We start from the raw sequence: 19,471 nt of genomic DNA, 5'->3' as shown, positions 1-19,471 counted from the left end.
CGTTTCCAGATTGCAAATTGCTTATTAAAGGAAAAACCAAGAATGCGTGGTTTCGAGAGGTTGATAAAAATCATGGGAACATTTTAAGGTTGAAATCATTACCTCACCTCATGAGTAATTACCTATTGATTGAATTTTTTAAATTTGAAGTGAACAAATGCATGCAGAAAAAAATCTACTGTGTTCTGTCTCTGTACTTGGTATGCAACTTTCTGTCTTAAAGAAAACAAAACAGTTTTACATTTCAACCATTTTACTGGTCTTAAACACATGATATAGAAATATACAATTTCTAGAATTATTTATGAAAAAAAAATTCATTTTTTCTCTGGATACTCACTACATACAACTCGCTCCATAACGATATTAGACTGTATTATACTATACATAACAATATTACCAACAGAGACTTTAACACTCAGCCGTGACATCGACTCATAGCTAACCACATGTTTATCAAACCCACCCTCCGCAGCTCTGAGCAATGAGATTCCTGTGGTTCCTAGAATTCCAACATCCCAAACACTTTAAAAGAAATATCATAAATTAAATAGAAATTCAATTAAAATTTTCACACAAACTATTTTCTATCCTGGTTTATTTTGCAGCATGAAATTTCGAGACAGACTAAAATTAGAGTCTTAGAAAGATATTAAGAAGTATTTTAAAAAGTTCTTCAACATTTTTGCATTCTTCTATCCACAGCGGAGTGTTAGCTCTCTAGTCTACAGTACAGGTCCCTTGTTTAAACTAACTAAAACTCTTGGAAGTCTTGTTGGCCAACACAAATAGTTAATTATACCGGTATATATATAACATTATTAATTAATATTATATCAAATGATATCATTATATTCCTTCAATAAAAATATCCCTAGGACTAATCCGCTCATCTGATAAACAGAAACTCAATACATATTTAAATACCAACAGTTTGTTTAAAGTCCTAACACTGGGACGTCTCAGTTAATTTAGTTTCATCCGAGCCATATGTATCATCTAAACACCTCAGTTATATGTTGTGTAGAAGACGGATGTTGCACCGCGGCAGACTCAACCCAGGCCTTCAGACCATGTGATGACACTTTCCACCAAATTGTGTTATATTTATAGCATACAAATACTGAGTGTCCATTTCCTTACGAAGAAATGTAAGCGATTCATTTCATTCTGATAATAAAGCATTACATAAAAAATAGGAGTTTACACAAATCAGACAAAGGACGGGAAAAAACAGTCTTTTTTACCGAGTTATCTATAAAGCTGATCAGTTGGTGTCTATAACGACTAATACATTTCAAATTTGTGACCATAAATTACTATCTTCAACAGTATTTATAACTATACCTCGCTCACAATTACGACTGAAACAGAAACTGTACGATAAACTTGACGATATCAGAAAAAATGACCATGGAATAAAACTGATATAAAATCTAACTGTAAATCTGGTATAAATTTTAGACAATGAACGAGGATGGACCTCAAATGCTTCAACCTTACAATGACCAGGAACATCTTTAACTGTTAGTAGGTTGTAATGTAGCATTTGTTTAAATTAAATCTCAGAAATATTTTCTGTGTCCAATTAATCCAATTTGGGACCTAATTTTTCCAAATATAATCTAACGCAAAAGTTTTACTTCACTTTAAGCAAAACTAGAATGACATAATATTGAGATCCGAGTTAGTACAGATTGAAAGCTGATGTATGGAACGACCTCTAACAAGTATTTCTTCTCCAGAAATCACGTGATACGGTCTAGATTAATGAGATATACCGGGTATATTATAGTATTTAATACTTCCAGCCATGCAGCATTTCATGCCAACCAAAAGTGATACAATGAGACAGGAGATATTTGGTAATTAGTAGAGGAATATTGGCACTTCTGATTACAATACATAAGTTAGGGGGAACCCAAGCTAAAAATAATTCCCTATTTACCACATATATCAATATATATTAAACTGAACCGACTTTCACACACATGTATTGTCATATCACCTAAAAAAACAAAGGAAAGCCTGTATATAACCTGTATCAACCTTTTGCCTATAAATATAGTTTTATAGTGATTTTACAACTAAAATATAAAACAAACCCATTAATCCATTAATTTGAGCTCGAGAGGGACTTCAAACAGAAAATGGAGATGTCCTGTATTAAAAAAAATCCCAACAACAAGATTTCACAAAACGGAAACAAATACACCTGCATCCCTTGCATTACAACGAAATCTCATTAATAATAATGTTGAAAATATGTTTAATTAACAAAAAAAAACAAAAAAAAATCTGCAGAAAAAAATAATTTCCACACAGAAGTCCTCCACCGTAGAGGCGTTAAAACAATATAAACTGAATATACTTTGAATACATGGTATACACAAGGTGGTCGAAGTGATATCCTGGTAAAGCTTTATATTGGTCCTGTACTCCATACCTTCTAATAATATCAAATAGATAATAGGAGAAACACCCATATACCAGTACCACTGCTGCCTGAGCAAGTCATGCTGAATTGACCAACATAACATATTTATAAGGAAATACTGATTCATCAGGTTGAGACCCGAAGACATACAATCAGCGATATCGGGCATGAGATTCATTTACCCTCAGCAACGTCAAAATGGTGTCAAAGACTTGGTGGAATTTTTTGAAAACTAGACTTTGGGTATGAATTTTGTAAATACAACAAGGTCAAAATGGTGTCAAATGGGAGGACTTTTTGAAAACTAGACATTGGGTATGATTTGTTATCCTCGGGAAGGTCAAAATTGTGTGAAATGAGGAATTTGATGGAATTTTGAAAACTAGACATTGGGTATGATTTGTCGACATACAGTAATGTCAAAATTGTGTCAAATGAGGAACTTGGGAAGACTTTTTGAAAACTAAACATTGGTTATGATTTATTGACATAGAGTAAGGTCAAAATTGTGTCAAATGAGGAACTTGGTGGAATTTTGAAAACTAGACATTAGGTATTATTCATATTCCTATAGTCAATTCAAAATGGTGTCAAATGATGAACCGAGTCTGCACATACACATCAATTAAAATCCATTTATCTACTGAAATAATAGTAATTGTAATTTGTTCTTTAGACACATATAAGCCCATGTATCCACAACTAATCATCACACACTACCACACATAAACTCACCTAGTCTTTATATGTCACGTCAAATGTGATGCACACATCAAAAGATATGAAGAGAAATGTGGACAGGAAGAATGTCAAATTGAAATATTTGTAGAGCAACAGTAGTCTTTGTTAAAGACGAGTCCTTAGTAAACTCATTGCTTAAATGTCAATTAGTTACTCTACAAAATCTGTTTAAATGTCAAACCGATAGGCAGACTCCGTACCATTAAATCACAGCAATATCTAATGGAATATTCAGAATTTCAGTTCTAGCAATACAACTAAAAGTTTAGGTTTCAGACATGTATAGAGTGGCCTACTCTTTATTAACATATTAACATCAACTAAAAGCTGAGGTAGTTCAGAATGTCCAAAATACTTACCTAACAGAAAACCAGCTTTAAACACTAGAGATGTTTTCAGACTGTCATTAAACACCAAACATTCAATAAACTTAATACGCAACAAACTTGAATCAATGCTGGGTTTTAACAGTAAGCTAATTCTGCCCTCGGGCTGAAGCACACAACATCAGCAACAATTACCAGCACACTTCAGTGAAACTATTAGTCTAACAGTTTAATAATGTAAAATTTGATGCACAAACTAGAAATAAATAATCAAAATAACAAAGAACGAAAGTCAAAATTTAATGCGACCCTATTTATCTTAAAACAGAGTATCTAGTAATGTTGTTTTAAAATGATTTACGTAACTGGTGATGTGATCTACAGCCAATAATACTCCATTTGATTCATTACAGACTAAAAAGACATACAGAAGACCTTTTGAGAAATTGTCAGAATACAGACCTGCATAACAATAGCTGTCAATTAAAGTAGACTAAGTTTTCACTCTAACTGTACTAGATCAAAAACAAATCTTTAAAACCTTCAAGAAAAAAGTTTTAAGAAAACAACCTAAGACACGAAAACAAATCAAATCAACACTTTCAAATAACCATCAAATTGTAAACTACTTGTACATAATTTTATTAGATTTTATATACCACTATTAGTAAATCCTTCTGATTAGTAGTATATCACATTACCCGATAAAAACAACTTTTGTACGATATAGTTTCTCTATAAATCACAGGAAAGCCAGATATTTTAGCACTCGTTTCTGTGCTATAAAAGGTGTATGACTATCTAAATTACAAAATCCTTCTTTTTTTGTGTGAATTAATATGGCTCAGACTATAGTACAGATCTCGCTGAAACATACACATTCTCCTTTCAATTTGAACTTGGTCCAATAATTACCAGAAGTTCACATGAAAGTTTCATAAACTTCTGGGAATTATTGGATCAAGTTCAAATTCATTACTTTATGTGTTAGACGAAATGCTGAAAAACACTCAGAATACTGCATGCATAATGTACAAATGCAACTGTCAAGTTGTCAGGATTTAATGTTTTGACTAATGTTTTTCTGAGCAACTCTTGTTACTTTTAAATGATTGGACCTACAACAGAATCAGCTCTGGTGAATAGACTGTCTCCATAGCGTAGATAGATAGCCTTACATATAGTCACAGTATTGTAGATTACATACAAAATCTTTATATTATAACTATCAGGATTTAGTGTCGTCCATCACCCAGCGTCACATAAAGATTATTGTAGATGTTAGTCCAGCAATTAGTCTAATACTTGGTCATATTACTCTCACACCTCAAGTTAAAACAAATTTGATTGAAAACACTTGTACAACACTTTTTCAATGGCCAGACAAATTAAATACACTTGTATTGGGAGGTATAGTGGATACAGAGATAGCTAAATCTACACAAATTATTTTGATTAATCATAAATAAGTATAATAACTTTGAAACATCTTACAATAATAAAGAAATTCTATACATAATATTCATAACTTATTACAGCAAACATTTATTCTAAGCTCCTTTTCAATCAAAATGATAATGTCAAATTCCTCTGTTTCAACTCCTATTAGAAAGCATTAAAAATAAACAGATGTAACGTTACTTGTTCACTTAAAAAATTCAATGATTTTGTTTTCATCAGAAGAAAATTGATATACATGCAATGTATATATTTTTTTCTTTTAAAATGTTCAGTGTATCAATTACGTTTACCAGTCAGCAAACAATTTATCACATATGAATTATTTTGTAGTTCCTGAGAACAATCTGATGAATCTGAACAGCACAAAATAAATAAATGAAAATGATGTGACTTGAATTGGCAGGTAGATTATAGCTCTCAACTCTTAGAAATGCCATTTTAAGGTCATAATGCCTAATTATCAAGTGCTATCCTAAAAACCAACGTCCAATCAGAACTAAGGAGATATTTCTTGACGTGGATCATTTTCATCTTGAAATTATAAATATTAATGTCATAAAATGTTACCTTGTTAATTTTATCAGGTTGTGAGTTTAATCATAGGAAAGCAACATTGTGACAATGAATTAACCAAGAACAAATTGATCAAATCTTCCCCAATCTTATACACCAGAGGAAAGCAATAGTAAGTCATTACAGAATAAAAAACAACTCAAACTAATTCAACAGAGAAAAATCCACAAGTTCAACAATGACAAAAAATGTGATTAGTAAAAAAAATGACCTTCCTCACATTACAAATTATCTGGATGAGATATCCGGAAATGTCCGTCCCACATGGAACTACAGGACAACTGGTCCACATAAAGCCTTTGTTCCCTGCAGGCAACTTTGGAAGAACTCAATTCATTTACTGGCTTACATTTACCTACATTTAATGGTGGTAGGAAAGACTGACCTACCTGTATGGGTGGTAGCAAAGACTGACCTACCTCTACGGGTGGTAGCAAAGACTGACCTACCTCTATGGGTAGTAGCAAAGACTGACCTACCTCTATGGGTGGTAGGAAAGACCGACCTTCCTCTATAGGTGATAGGAAAGACTGACCTACTTCTTTTGGTTGTAAGAAAGACTGACCTACCTTTATGGGTGGTAGGAAAGACTGACCTACCTGTATGGGTGGTAGGAAAGACTGACCTACCTCTAATAAAAAATAGTCTATGGATGGTAGAAAAGACTGACCTACCTCTATGGATGGAAGGAAAGACTGACCTACCTGTATGGATGGAAGGAAAGACTGACCTACCTCTATGAGCTGTAGGAAAGACTGACCTACCTCTATGGGTGATAGGAAAGACTGACCTACCTGTATGGATGGAAGGAAAGACTGACCTACCTCTATGGGCTGTAGGAAAGACTGACCTACCTCTATGGGCTGTAGGAAAGCCAGACCTACCTCTATGGGCTGTAGGAAAGCCTGACCTACCTCTATGAGTTGTAGGAACGTACCAGTACAACTGTCATGGTTTTAATCTTCATACCATCTCATGTGGTACCAATAATAAAATCAACCAATTTCTGTCTCACACTTTTTCAGACAATTACGTACAGGCAATATAACCTTTGTACTGGTGGGGATACCTTTGACAGTAATACTGATATAACACCGACTATAACTTTGACATTAAGGTCTGGGCTAAACCACACGAAACGTCAGCTGTCTGAACCGGATTGGTGGCAGTTAGTCACAGTGTTGGCAGAGTCATGTTATTGGCAGGATGAGAATAAATTTGTTCAATAGAATTCTGAGTCCGAACTTTGATACGAGCCCGAGTGTTCCTTGACATCCTGGACGCTGCCTCCTGGACTTCCTGATCCAGTATTGTCTGGGGTCTCCAAGGTACGGGTTGCTCCTGGTAACACAGGTCAAAGGTTATTATGCATATTGGCAAAATCTTATAACAGCATCTTAAATTAATCCAAGCAGTTTGAAGCTGCCATAAATATTGTTATTGTCCTTTATCAAAGGCTTGAGAAATGATGATATCAAGCAAAAGCTATGAAGAGGATTTGACCTGGAACCATTATAGCTCGTTAACAGAACATATATACACTTATTGATACCCATATACAGACAAAGCTAAACTGAAGATAAATAACAACAGTTATTCATAGTCACAAACATTTACATGGACTATTAATACTTAGCCTAAGAGATTATTTTCACATTATTGGTGATTAGATAACTGTGCTTATCCAAGAGAAAAATTACAGAATTTCATCATTCCTGTCATCTGTCTTTATAAAATACTTTCCGTGTTTAGGTAACATAATTTTACCCAAGTCTGACACCAGTGTACTGTCAACACCTAAGCATGACATTTAATCATGTTTATTTGACATGATAGTATGACCCTTTCCATAACTGTAAATAAACTGTTAATTCAATCGAAGATGACAGTTAACAATCTTTCACTTTGCCAAAAAAGTATCTCAGGCATAAGCATTCTGTTCACAAAATGAGAACTGTGTTACATGTTTTCTAAAATGCATATCTTATTTACACGCAGAATTCAATTACCTTTGATAATCTAAGTAAACTTATAATAATTAAAATAAACTGTTTAAGAAATGCTGAACTCACCTGTGTGTAGTATCTGTGAGGCAGATCAGAGGTAAATTTTGTTATATATATATCTGTGTGTATCACTATCTGTCCCTAAGTGTTTTGATTGTTGACTTAGCTATAACTTTGGTAACTTTTTACCTATGTGTATGTACACTCGCCCAACTCACCAAATCCTGAGGGAGTGTTGTCGAGCTTGGAACGCTGTATAGTACTGTTTGGGGTTTGAGGAATCATATGTGCTAGGATGATAGTTAGACTGTCAGCCACCCTGTTGTTAGGGGCACATGCCAGGGCAGGGGAGTGGCCTGCAAGGAAGACGCAGATGCAGGAGAGACATAGCAATACAGACGTCACATACAGCATGTCAGAGTCCTCTACCTAGATACCTAACCAGTGTGGGGGGTTATAACACAGAGGATTTTACTATAGATATCTAACCAGTGTGGGGGTTATAACACAGAGGATTTTACTATAGATATCTAACCAGTGTGGGGGGTTATAACACAGAGTCCTCTACCTATATACCTAACCAGTGTGGGGGGTCATAACACAGAGGATTTTACTATAGATACCTAACCAGTGAGGGGGTCATAACACAGAGGATTTTACTATAGATACCTAATCAGTGTGGGGGGTCATAACACAGAGGATTTTACTATAGATATCTAACCAGTGTGGGGGTTATAACACAGAGTCCTCTACCTATATACCTAACCAGTGTGGGGGGTTATAACACAGAGGATTTTACTATAGATACCTAATCAGTGTGGGGGGTCATAACACAGAGGATTTTACTATAGATACCTAACCAGTGTGGGGGTTATAACACAGAGGATTTTACTATAGATATCTAACCAGTGTGGGGGTTATAACACAGAGGATTTTACTATAGATACCTAACCAGTGTGGGGGGTTATAACACAGAGTCCTCTACCTATATACCTAACCAGTGTGGGGGTCATAACACAGAGGATTTTACTATAGATACCTAACCAGTGTGGGGGGTTATAACATAGAGGATTTTACTATAGATATCTAACCAGTGTGTGGGTTATAACACAGAGTCCTCTACCTATATACCTAACCAGTGTGGGGGTTATAACACAGAGGATTTTACTATAGATACCTAATCAGTGTGGGGGGTCATAACACAGAGGATTTTACTATAGATATCTAACCAGTGTGGGGGGTCATAACACAGAGGATTTTACTATAGATACCTAACCAGTGTGGGGGGTCATAACACAGAGGATTTTACTGTAGATACCTAACCAGTGTGGGGGTCATAACACAGAGGATTTTACTATAGATACCTAACCAGTGTGGGGGGTCATAACACAGAGGATTTTACTATAGATACCTAACCAGTGTGGGGGTCATAACACAGAGGATTTTACTATAGATATCTAACCAGTGTGGGGGGTCATAACATAGAGGATTTTACTACAGATACCTAACCAGTGTGGGGGGTCATAACACAGAGGATTTTACTATAGATATCTAACCAGTGTGGGGGTTATAACACAGAGGATTTTACTATAGATATCTAACCAGTGTGGGGGGTCATAACACAGAGGATTTTACTATAGATATCTAACCAGTGTGGGGGTCCTAACACAGAGGATTTTACTATAGATACCTAACCAGTGTGGGGGGTCATAACAGAGGATTTTACTATAGATACCTAACCAGTGTGGGGGTCATAACACAGAGGATTTTACTATAGATATCTAACCAGTGTGGGGGTCATAACAGAGGATTTTACTATAGATATCTAACCAGTGTGGGGGTAATTACACAGAGGATTTTACTATAGATATCTAACCAGTGTTGGGGTCATAACAGAGGAATTTACTATAGATATCTAACCAGTGTGGGGGTAATTACACAGAGGATTTTACTGTAGATACCTAACCAGTGTGGGGGTCATAACACAGAGGATTTTACTATAGATATCTAACCTGTGTTGGGGTCATAACATAGAGGATTTTACTGTAGATATCTAACCAGTGTGGGGGTTATAACACAGAGGATTTTACTAGATACCTAACCAGTGTGTGGGTTATAACACAGAGGATTTTACTATAGATACCTAACCAGTGTGGGGGGTCATAACACAGAGGATTTAACTATAGATACCTTACCAGTGTGGGGGTCATAACACAGAGGATTTTACTATAGATACCTAACCAGTGTGGGGGGTCATAACACAGAGGATTTTACTATAGATACCTAACCAGTGTGGGGGGTTATAACAGAGGATTTTACTATAGATACCTAACCAGTGTGGGGGGTCATAACAGAGGATTTTACTATAGATATCTAACTAGTGTGGGGGTCATAACACAGAGGATTTTACTATAGATACCTAACCAGTGTGGGGGTCATAACACAGAGGATTTTACTATAGATACCTAACCAGTGTGGGGGTCATAACACAGAGGATTTTACTATAGATACCTAACCAGTGTGGGGGTTATAACACAGAGGATTTTACTATAGATACCTAACCAGTGTGGGGGTCATAACACAGAGGATTTTACTGTAGATACCTAACCATTGGGGGAGGTCATAACACAGAGGATTTTACTATAGATACCTAACCAGTGTGGGGGCCATAACACAGAGGATTTTACTATACATATCTAGCCAGTGTGGGGGTCATAACATAGAGGATTTTACTATAGATATCTAACCAGTGTGGGGGTCATAACACAGAGGATTTTACTATAGATATCTAACCAGTGTGGGGGTCATAACACAGAGGATTTTACTATAGATATCTAACCAGTGTGGGGGTCATAACATATAGAGGATTTTACTATAGATATCTAACCAGTGTGGGGGTCATAACATAGAGGATTTTACTATAGATACCCTAAAATCTCGATAATAAGCCTGAATCGAAAATGAGCTGGTCTTGAAAGTAGGCCTTGGATTTCTTGCAGTCAAACGTAACTTGAAAAAATGCCGGCTTTGAAAATAGGCCATACTCGAAACTAAGCCTTGGATTACTTGCAGTGAAACATATCTCGAAAATAAGCCAACTTTATTATTTTACCTTTTTTTTTATATATAAATGAAACCCTATTTGCTGTGCATACATATATATCACCAAATATGTCCATGTACTTGTTTAATAAATTAATCGATAATTTTTTTCATCAATGAAAGGTTTCGAAAGTAAGAGACGGTCTCGTTAATAAGCCTTACTCGCCTTACAGGATAAATGACTTCGAAAATTAAGACGGCTTTGAAAATAAGCCTGGGATTCCTTACCAAAAATAGAAAATAGGCCGCTGCTTATTATCGAGGTTTTAGGGTATCTAACCAGTGTGGGGGTCATAACACAAGAGGATTTCTCCATTTATTATAGACGTTTTCTTTTAATTGACAAAGGTCTCCCATTTGGAACATGCATGCAGGCTTACTAAAACTGTGTATGTGTTTGTGTGTGTTTATCTAAGGAGCAGGACTACAAAACGTCAAGACAAAAAGATATTCTACCATCCAAAATAAAATAACAATATGATATTAGTTCCCAACTTAAGGTGGAGTCGTTTTTTATAGAATCACTTCATCAATGGTATAATAATTATAAAACACTCAATAAAAATTATTATCACCCTGGGGAGAGTTCGTCTTCAATATTTGTCCGATAAAGATTAGAAATAGATGGTCGAAACAATATGCCACTTTCTAATTTAAGAAGAAATTTCAGAGGGATCTTGGTGATGTAAAACTTATCTTTCCTCTCTTTCTTTAAAACAATTAGAAACAGGGGGGCCTACATAAGTAATCTGAGAAAGATCAATCAAGAACATTCTGAGAAGTAGCGATAACAAACTTCAACTTATATCTAAGGTTGATATGAGCCATTTTGTTTTTGGATCGGTGTCAAAGTGAGAACCTTCAAATCAAGTTTAAGAATTCTCAAGAAACAGTGATAACAATCTTCCATTGTCAAAATCCAAGATGGCCTACTGTCGGACATTTTGATTTCCCAATCAGAAATTAAATGAGTACAAGGGACCGAGGGGAACAATTAAATTACTTCTCAAGAAACAGTGATAACAAACTTCAATCGTGAAAATCCAAGATGGCTGGATGTCGATGGCTGGATGTCGGCCATCTTGTTTTACACCACCAGGGATCATGGGGAACCTAAATGCTAAGTTCCAAAAAGATTTCTCCTGTATGTTCCACAGAAATAGCGCTAACAAACTTTAAACGTCAAAATTTAAGATGATGGGCTGCATACCATTTTGTTTTCGTGATCAGACACAAAATTGAACAGGCACAACAAGGGACCAAGAAAAATCTACACGTGAAGTTTGAAAAAGTTTCTTTAAGTACTTCTAAAGAAATTGTGACAACAATGACTATTTACGGACGGATGGAGGACGAAAGAATGCACTGACTGATAACAGACAAAGGGCACAATGAATAGCCCACCATCAGATGATAGCGGTTAACATCAATACACGTTAAAAGAATTTGAAATAAACCAAGAAAAGGGGAGATTACTCTGACATGCTGTACTTGGACAAAAAGAGAAGAAATCAATTTACATTAAAAGGTTAAACATACAAACATAAGCATAACAGAAAACAAAGAAGAACATGATATTGCAAAATAGAATATTAAGAGAGGCTACATGTGTTTATTTATCATAATTTTGACTAAAAACAAAAATCAGAACGAACTTTTTGCATTCAACATTCAAAGAACACAAGAGAAATATACCTAATTTACATAGCTGTATATAATGTATGCAATATTTGTAATTGTCTTGATTTAAAGAAAGAATTTAGCATTAAAGAGTCCTGTGATGTTCATACCATCCATGCATTTCAAAGAGAGTTTTTGTCCAAAAATTACTCCGATGACAGACATCGCGGTAGATAAACTGAATCTTGTGAACTTACCATTCTCATCCAGAGAGAAAACACTGGCTCCCTTCTCAATGAGGCTGTGGACAACTGGGACGAGGCCATACTTAGCCGCTATGTGTAGTGGGCTAAAACACATCATTTAAACAGGTAAACTTAACATCATGTAAATAGGTTACATTCGATAAATTATTTGAAGATTGATTCTCATCAAAATTAAATCGCTCAACATCCCCACAAAACTTTTAACTAGTATGCAAAAGCAACATGCAACTATGGATAACCTTCATCAAATATCATTTTAAATTTTTTTCTTTTGAAATTATCCTCTAGGAAGATTCTTCTAACAATACTACAAACAAATTAAAATTAGGTAAAGGTTCCATTAATTACATGTTCAATAATATTCCAATCTGTTAAAAACTTATCAAATATGTTAAACATGGCAATTCTTATTTTCATAATATGCATGACTGAAAAACAACCTAATGGACGCCTGTTATTGTAATTATTGTTTACACATGAACAATTACAGTAAATCAATATCAGACTAAAATGACCTCAATCAATATCAACAACAGTTAAATACTTACGTTTTTAATTCATTATTGGCCATATTAATTGTTGCATAATCTGTAATCTTATCCAGTAGTAATAAAGATACACTCTCATGGCCCTGGAAATAATCAGAGAAATTATTGGACACTATTTTACAACTTATATTGATAAGAAATTATTGGACACTATTTTACAACTTATATTGATAAGAAATTCTTGGACACTATTTTACAACTTACATGTATATTGATGTTTAACTGAAAAGCAATCCCTGGTGCTTACCATCGAATATACCCAAAACATGTACTCTGATGATCTTATATGGCAACAAAATCAAAGACTAGCTTCTCAGCATTACAAAGTTTCAGAGGCCATAGAATCAGGAAGATATTCTGCAAATAATACATGTATTCGATGTCCACTATATAATCAAACTACATATCAAGCAAAAATGGGTAAAAATTGAGTTATACTTACAGAGAACCAAATCTTAACTTCAAAGTGAAATGTTAATGATACTAGCCACAAAGAAAGATACTGTAGTACAATGTATTATAGTAAGTGTTGCTTTTATGACTTTTTGTCACAGACAAGACAAAAATTGTATATGAAATTTCTTTCAATTCAAAGCCAAGGAGGAGCATATTTACAATGTACTTACATTCATACAAGCATAATGTAAAGCTGTGTTTTTGTCTTTGTCACAATAATTCAGATCTGCTCCATTTTCTAATAATAAATCTGAAATGTAGAATTTGACACATCTATATACATGATGAAGTAAATTAGAAAATGTCTGTAAGACATAAATGCCCCCAGTGCCACTTGACACCCTGAAACATAGTTTGGTGAGGATCACATCAGCAGTTCTAGTTATATCACATCAGGACAGACATGGGTAACATTTCATGGCGGTACAATAACTAAAACAGATGTGTTGATGTAAAGCTATATATCATAGGATTATCAGGAATTCAGAGGTCAAAAGTTTACAATGGTACAATAAGATACTGGTAAAAAATAACAACATTGTAATGTGTAATGGTGGCTGTTATCTTGTAGCTAAGTTACCAGACTCAACTTCACACTTGAACTTGGGTACAGTTCCTAAAAGGCTGTTGTACGCAGTAACCAGACACCAAAATAACCTTACTTAAGGCTTCTATACGGCCGTTGCGGGTGGCAAGCATGACTAAGCACCAGTAAGACCTTGACCTTACCAATGACTCCTATGATAAGAAACCTTTATGACCTTGACCTTATCTACAGCCCATAAGACCGGATTACTATATGACCTTGACCCTACCTACGTTTCCTAAAACTGAACACTAGGACCTTGATCTATACCTACAGCTCTAAATACTTGACACCTGTATGACCTTGACCTTACAGCTTCTAAGACAGAACACTTGAAGGACCTTGAACTTACCTACGGCTCCTATATGGCCATTATAGGCGGCCAGCATGACTGGACACCTGCCCGTACTATCACAGTGGTTAACATTGGCGCCGTGGGTGAGGAGGAGTTGCATAGACTCGCACTGGTCACTAAATGCTGCTGCATGTTGTGGGGTCCTGTAATATGATCAACCACACATAAATATATCTACAGAGAGAATTACAGTAAAATGGTTATACCATAGTCAAAGATGGAACTTGAAGTTGAATATAGATAAAATGTAGGGACTGAGAGTTGATTATAAAATAAATTAAAATTTTAATCATGATTTTAAAAAGTGAAAGTTTATTTAGAGTCTTGATGTATTTTTTCAAATATTTTGGTATTTTCAAAGCAGCTGGTGTCCAATTAATCAACAGGTGGCACCGGAATAAAACTTACCTGCCCTTTGAATCTTGTAAATTTACTATAGAATTTCCTAATGTATCTATTAATAGCTCAGTACAAGTATCATTTCCATTTATCCTGTAAACAGAAAACACAGGTTAAAACATGTGGTTCTATTATAAAATTTCTATTTATCATGCAAACAAAAAACACAGGTTAAAACACATTGTGCTATTTCAAAAATTATATTTAAAATACGTATACTTCAGAACAATTTCAGAAAATAAAAGAAATTCTATCCATGGTGGAGAAAATGAATCAATATTATGAGGTATTGTTTTAATGAAATCACTGCTTTCAGTAGTTCCTGCTTGATAAACCTAAACTTTTCCAGATTAGTAAATAATATGGAGTAAAAATCCTCAGTTATATGCAATTATCAAAAGAGGATTATTAACTTTATTTGAACAGCAGACAATATAATAAATAATTATACAAATGTATTTATCACTAGACAGTACAAAGGAGACCAGATTGACTTACACAGCACAATGTAAGGGGGAGAATGGGTTCCCTGTAAATTTTTTATGAATTTCATCTTCTAACATAACTTCCACACAGCTGTCATGACCTGAAACAGTAAAACAAGAGGCCCATGGGCCTTAACGGTCATCTGACAAACACTTACACTTACAGCAGGGACACACACCCCAATCCAGCATTATTACCATAAATTATTTATCGCAGCCAGTTATGTTTTAGATCAAATTTGGTTTTTATCCATTTAGCTTGTCCAGGAAGAGCAGCATCATAAAGCAAAATTTTAGCCAAGTTCCCATTTTTGGGGCATGCCCCTCTGTCCCAATGGGTCAGACAAGACTCATTTATATCAATTAGGATTGCCTTTCCCCAATGATGTTTCATACTAAATATGGTTGTAATCAATTCAGGCATTAAGGAGGAATTGCATTTTTAAGAAATGTTTAACCTAAGCGCTCCTTTTGCCCCATCTTTTTTTCCCCAGGGGTCAAACCTGTCTCATTAAAAAATATGATTGCCGTCACCTTATGTTTCACATCAAATTTGGTTGTAATCCACCAAAAGGTTAGGGAGGATTAGGATTTAACAGCAAATATTCACCAAAGTTCCCCTTTTGGGGCCCTGCCCCTCAGGCCCCAGGGGTCACACTAGCCTCGTTTATATAAAATATGACCACCCTTCCCAAAGGATGTTTCACACCATATTTCGTATTAATCCACCCAAGGGTTAGAGAGAAGTAGGATTTATAGCAAAAATTCACCAAAGTTCCCCTTTTGGGGCCCCGCCCCTCTCGCCCTAGGGGTCAAACCAGCCTCATTTATATAAAATATGATTGTCCTCCTCCAATGATGTTTCACACCAAATTTGGTAATAATTCACTATGGGTGTTAGGAGGAGTAGGATTTTATAGCAAAATTTCATCAAAGTTCCCCTTTTGGGGCCCCGCCCCTCTGGCCCCAGGGGCCACACCAGCCTCATTTATATAAAATATGACCACCCTCCACCAATGATGTTTCACACAATATCTGGTTGAAATCCACCAAAGGGTTAAGGACGAGTAGGATTTTATAGCAAAATTTCATCAAAGTTCCCTTTTTTGGGCCCGTCACTCTGGCCCCAGGGCTCACACCAGCCTCATTTATATAAAATATGACCACCCTCCCCCAATGATGTTTCACAACATATCTTGTTGAAATCTACTAAAGGGTTAAGGAGGAGTAGGATTTTATAGCAAAATTTCATCAAAGTTCCCCATTTGGGGCCCCACCCCTCAGGCCCCAGGGGTCACACTAGCCTCATTTATATAAAATATGACCGCCCTCCCCAAATGATGTTTCACAACATATCTGGTTGAAATCCACTACAGGGTTAAGGAGGAGTAGGATTTTATAGCAAAATTTCATCAAAGTTCCCCTTTTGGGGCCCCGCCCCTCAGGCCCCAGGGGTCACACCAACTTCATTTATATAAAATATGACCGCCCTCCCCCAATGATGTTTCACACCAAATTTAGTTGTAATCCACCCAAGGGTAAAGGAGGAGTAGGATTTTATAGCAATATTCACCTAAGTTCCCTTTTTGGGGCCCCGCCCTTCTGGCCCCATGGGTCAGACCAGCCTCATTTATATAAAATATGATTGCCCTCCCCCAATGATGCTTCAAACCAAATTTGGAAGTAATCCACCCAAGCGTTAAGGAGGAGTAGCGTTTTGAAAGAAAAAGTTTACGGACGGCGCACGGCGGACGGCGCACGGCGGACGACGACGGACGAAGCACGATGACTATAGGTCATCCTGACCCTTTGGGTCAGATGACCTAACAACACATAAAACAGTATTGATAAAACTAACCACTAGCAATGTGTTGGATATGACAGTGTGTCAATAAAGTCAGTGTTGGAAATGGCATAGGAGTGATTAAAATAAAGAAATCTAATGAAGAAATAACTATCATAACCAGAACTGTCTGTCAAAAATCTCTTCCTTATCAGGAAAACTTGACTTGGCACCAACTGGGACTTTGGAATCCTTTGTAAACTGTCTCTTTTTTACAATAATTGCTCAACAAGTTATTTTAGAATACAAAAATATACTTACTTCAGTCAAGATTTAAGATTTTCCACTTTAGTCAAGAATTTAATACCTTTCACGACAACAAATTTTCACATTTGTCTAACATGTTTAAGATGTCTGTTTACGATAAGTACAATGTGTACTTACCATTATAACAAGCCAAGTGAAGTGGAGTAAAAGCTTTGGCATCTTCTAACTGGTCTACTGGTCCCATCTACGAACAAATAAATGATCTATGTTACATCTAACAACAAATAAATGGTCTATGTTACATCTACGAACAAATACAGCTTGTGATAATGATCTATATATGTTACATCTACCAACAAATACAGCTTGTGATAATGATCTATATATGTTACATCTACCAACAAATACAGCTTGTGATAATGATCTATATATGTTACATCTACCAACAAATACAGCTTGTGATAATGATCTATATATGTTACATCTACCAACAAATACAGCTTGTGATAATGATCTATATATGCTACATCTACCAACAAATACAGCTTGTGATAATGATCTATATATGTTACATCTACCAACAAATACAGCTTGTGATAATGATCTATATATGTTACATCTACCAACAAATACAGCTTGTGATAATGATCTATATATGTTACATCTACCAACAAATACAGCTTGTGATAATGATCTATATATGTTACATCTACCAACAAATACAGCTTGTGATAATGATCTATATATGTTACATCTACCAACAAATACAGCTTGTGATAATGATCTATATATGCTACATCTACCAACAAATACAGCTTGTGATAATGATCTATATATGCTACATCTACCAACAAATACAGCTTGTGATAATGATCTATATATGTTACATCTACCAACAAATACAGTTTGTGATAATGATCTATATATGTTACATCCACCAACAATTACAGCTTGTGATAATGATCTATATATGTTACATCTACCAACAAATACAGCTTGTGATAATGATCTATATATGTTACATCTATCAACAAATACAGCTTGTGATAATGATCTATATATGTTACATCTACCAACAAATACAGCTTGTGATAATGATCTATATATGTTACATCTACCAACAAATACAGCTTGTGATAATGATCTATATATGTTACATCTACCAACAAATACAGCTTGTGATAATGATCTATATATGTTACATCTACCAACAAATACAGCTTGTGATAATGATCTATATATGTTACATCTACCAACAAATACAGCTTGTGATAATGATCTATATATGTTACATCTACCAACAAATACAGCTTGTGATAATGATCTATATATGTTACATCTACCAACAATTACAGCTTGTGATAATGATCTATATATGTTACATCTACCAACAAATACAGCTTGTGATAATGATCTATATATGTTACATCCACCAACAATTACAGCTTGTGATAATGATCTATATATGTTACATCTACCAACAAATACAGCTTGTGATAATGATCTATATATGTTACATCTACCAACAATTACAGCTTGTGATAATGATCTATATATGTTACATCTACCAACAAATACAGCTTGTGATAATGATCTATATATGTTACATCTACCAACAAATACAGCTTGTGATAATGATCTATATATGTTACATCTACCAACAAATACAGCTTGTGATAATGATCTATATATGTTACATCTACCAACAAATACAGCTTGTGATAATGATCTATATATGTTACATCTACCAACAAATACAGCTTGTGATAATGATCTATATATGTTACATCTACCAACAAATACAGCTTGTGATAATGATCTATATATGTTACATCTACCAACAAATACAGCTTGTGATAATGATCTATATATGTTACATCTACCAACAAATACAGCTTGTGATAATGATCTATATATGTTACATCTACCAACAAATACAGCTTGTGATAATGATCTATATATGTTACATCTACCAACAATACAGCTTGTGATAATGATCTATATATGCTACATCTACCAACAATTACAGCTTGTGATAATGATCTATATATGCTACATCT

At 35.1% G+C, this 19,471-nt stretch overlaps 1 protein-coding gene across 12 annotated transcripts in view; it reads right to left on the bottom strand.

Moving 5' to 3' along the window:
• Nucleotides 1-235: 235 nt before the first annotated feature.
• Nucleotides 236-19,471, bottom strand: part of LOC117343182 (serine/threonine-protein phosphatase 6 regulatory ankyrin repeat subunit A-like) — a 43,617-nt gene continuing 24,381 nt past the window's right edge. For 3 of the 12 annotated variants that reach the window (XM_033905519.1, XM_033905518.1, XM_033905520.1), the window contains exons 20-28: nt 17,589-17,655; nt 15,375-15,462; nt 14,886-14,969; nt 14,475-14,620; nt 13,707-13,786; nt 13,081-13,163; nt 12,524-12,615; nt 7,763-7,900; nt 236-6,879 (exon numbers count right to left, since the gene is read on the bottom strand). In XM_033905519.1, the coding sequence (XP_033761410.1) occupies nt 6,761-6,879; nt 7,763-7,900; nt 12,524-12,615; nt 13,081-13,163; nt 13,707-13,786; nt 14,475-14,620; nt 14,886-14,969; nt 15,375-15,462; nt 17,589-17,655 (897 nt within the window). In that variant the 3' untranslated portion in view covers nt 236-6,760. Of the gene's footprint in view, nt 6,880-7,733; nt 7,901-12,523; nt 12,616-13,080; nt 13,164-13,706; nt 13,787-14,474; nt 14,621-14,885; nt 14,970-15,374; nt 15,463-17,588; nt 17,656-19,471 lie in introns of all 12 variants that reach the window. The other 9 variants (XR_004536000.1, XR_004535997.1, XR_004535998.1 and 6 more) reach the window with 9 other exon arrangements.

The sequence above is a fragment of the Pecten maximus genome, chromosome 15, assembly GCF_902652985.1.
Source record: "Pecten maximus chromosome 15, xPecMax1.1, whole genome shotgun sequence".
In the NCBI taxonomy this organism is placed as follows: domain Eukaryota; kingdom Metazoa; phylum Mollusca; class Bivalvia; order Pectinida; family Pectinidae; genus Pecten; species Pecten maximus.
The sequence above is the reverse complement of the archived record's forward strand: the minus strand, read 5'-3'. Positions and strand labels throughout refer to the sequence as shown.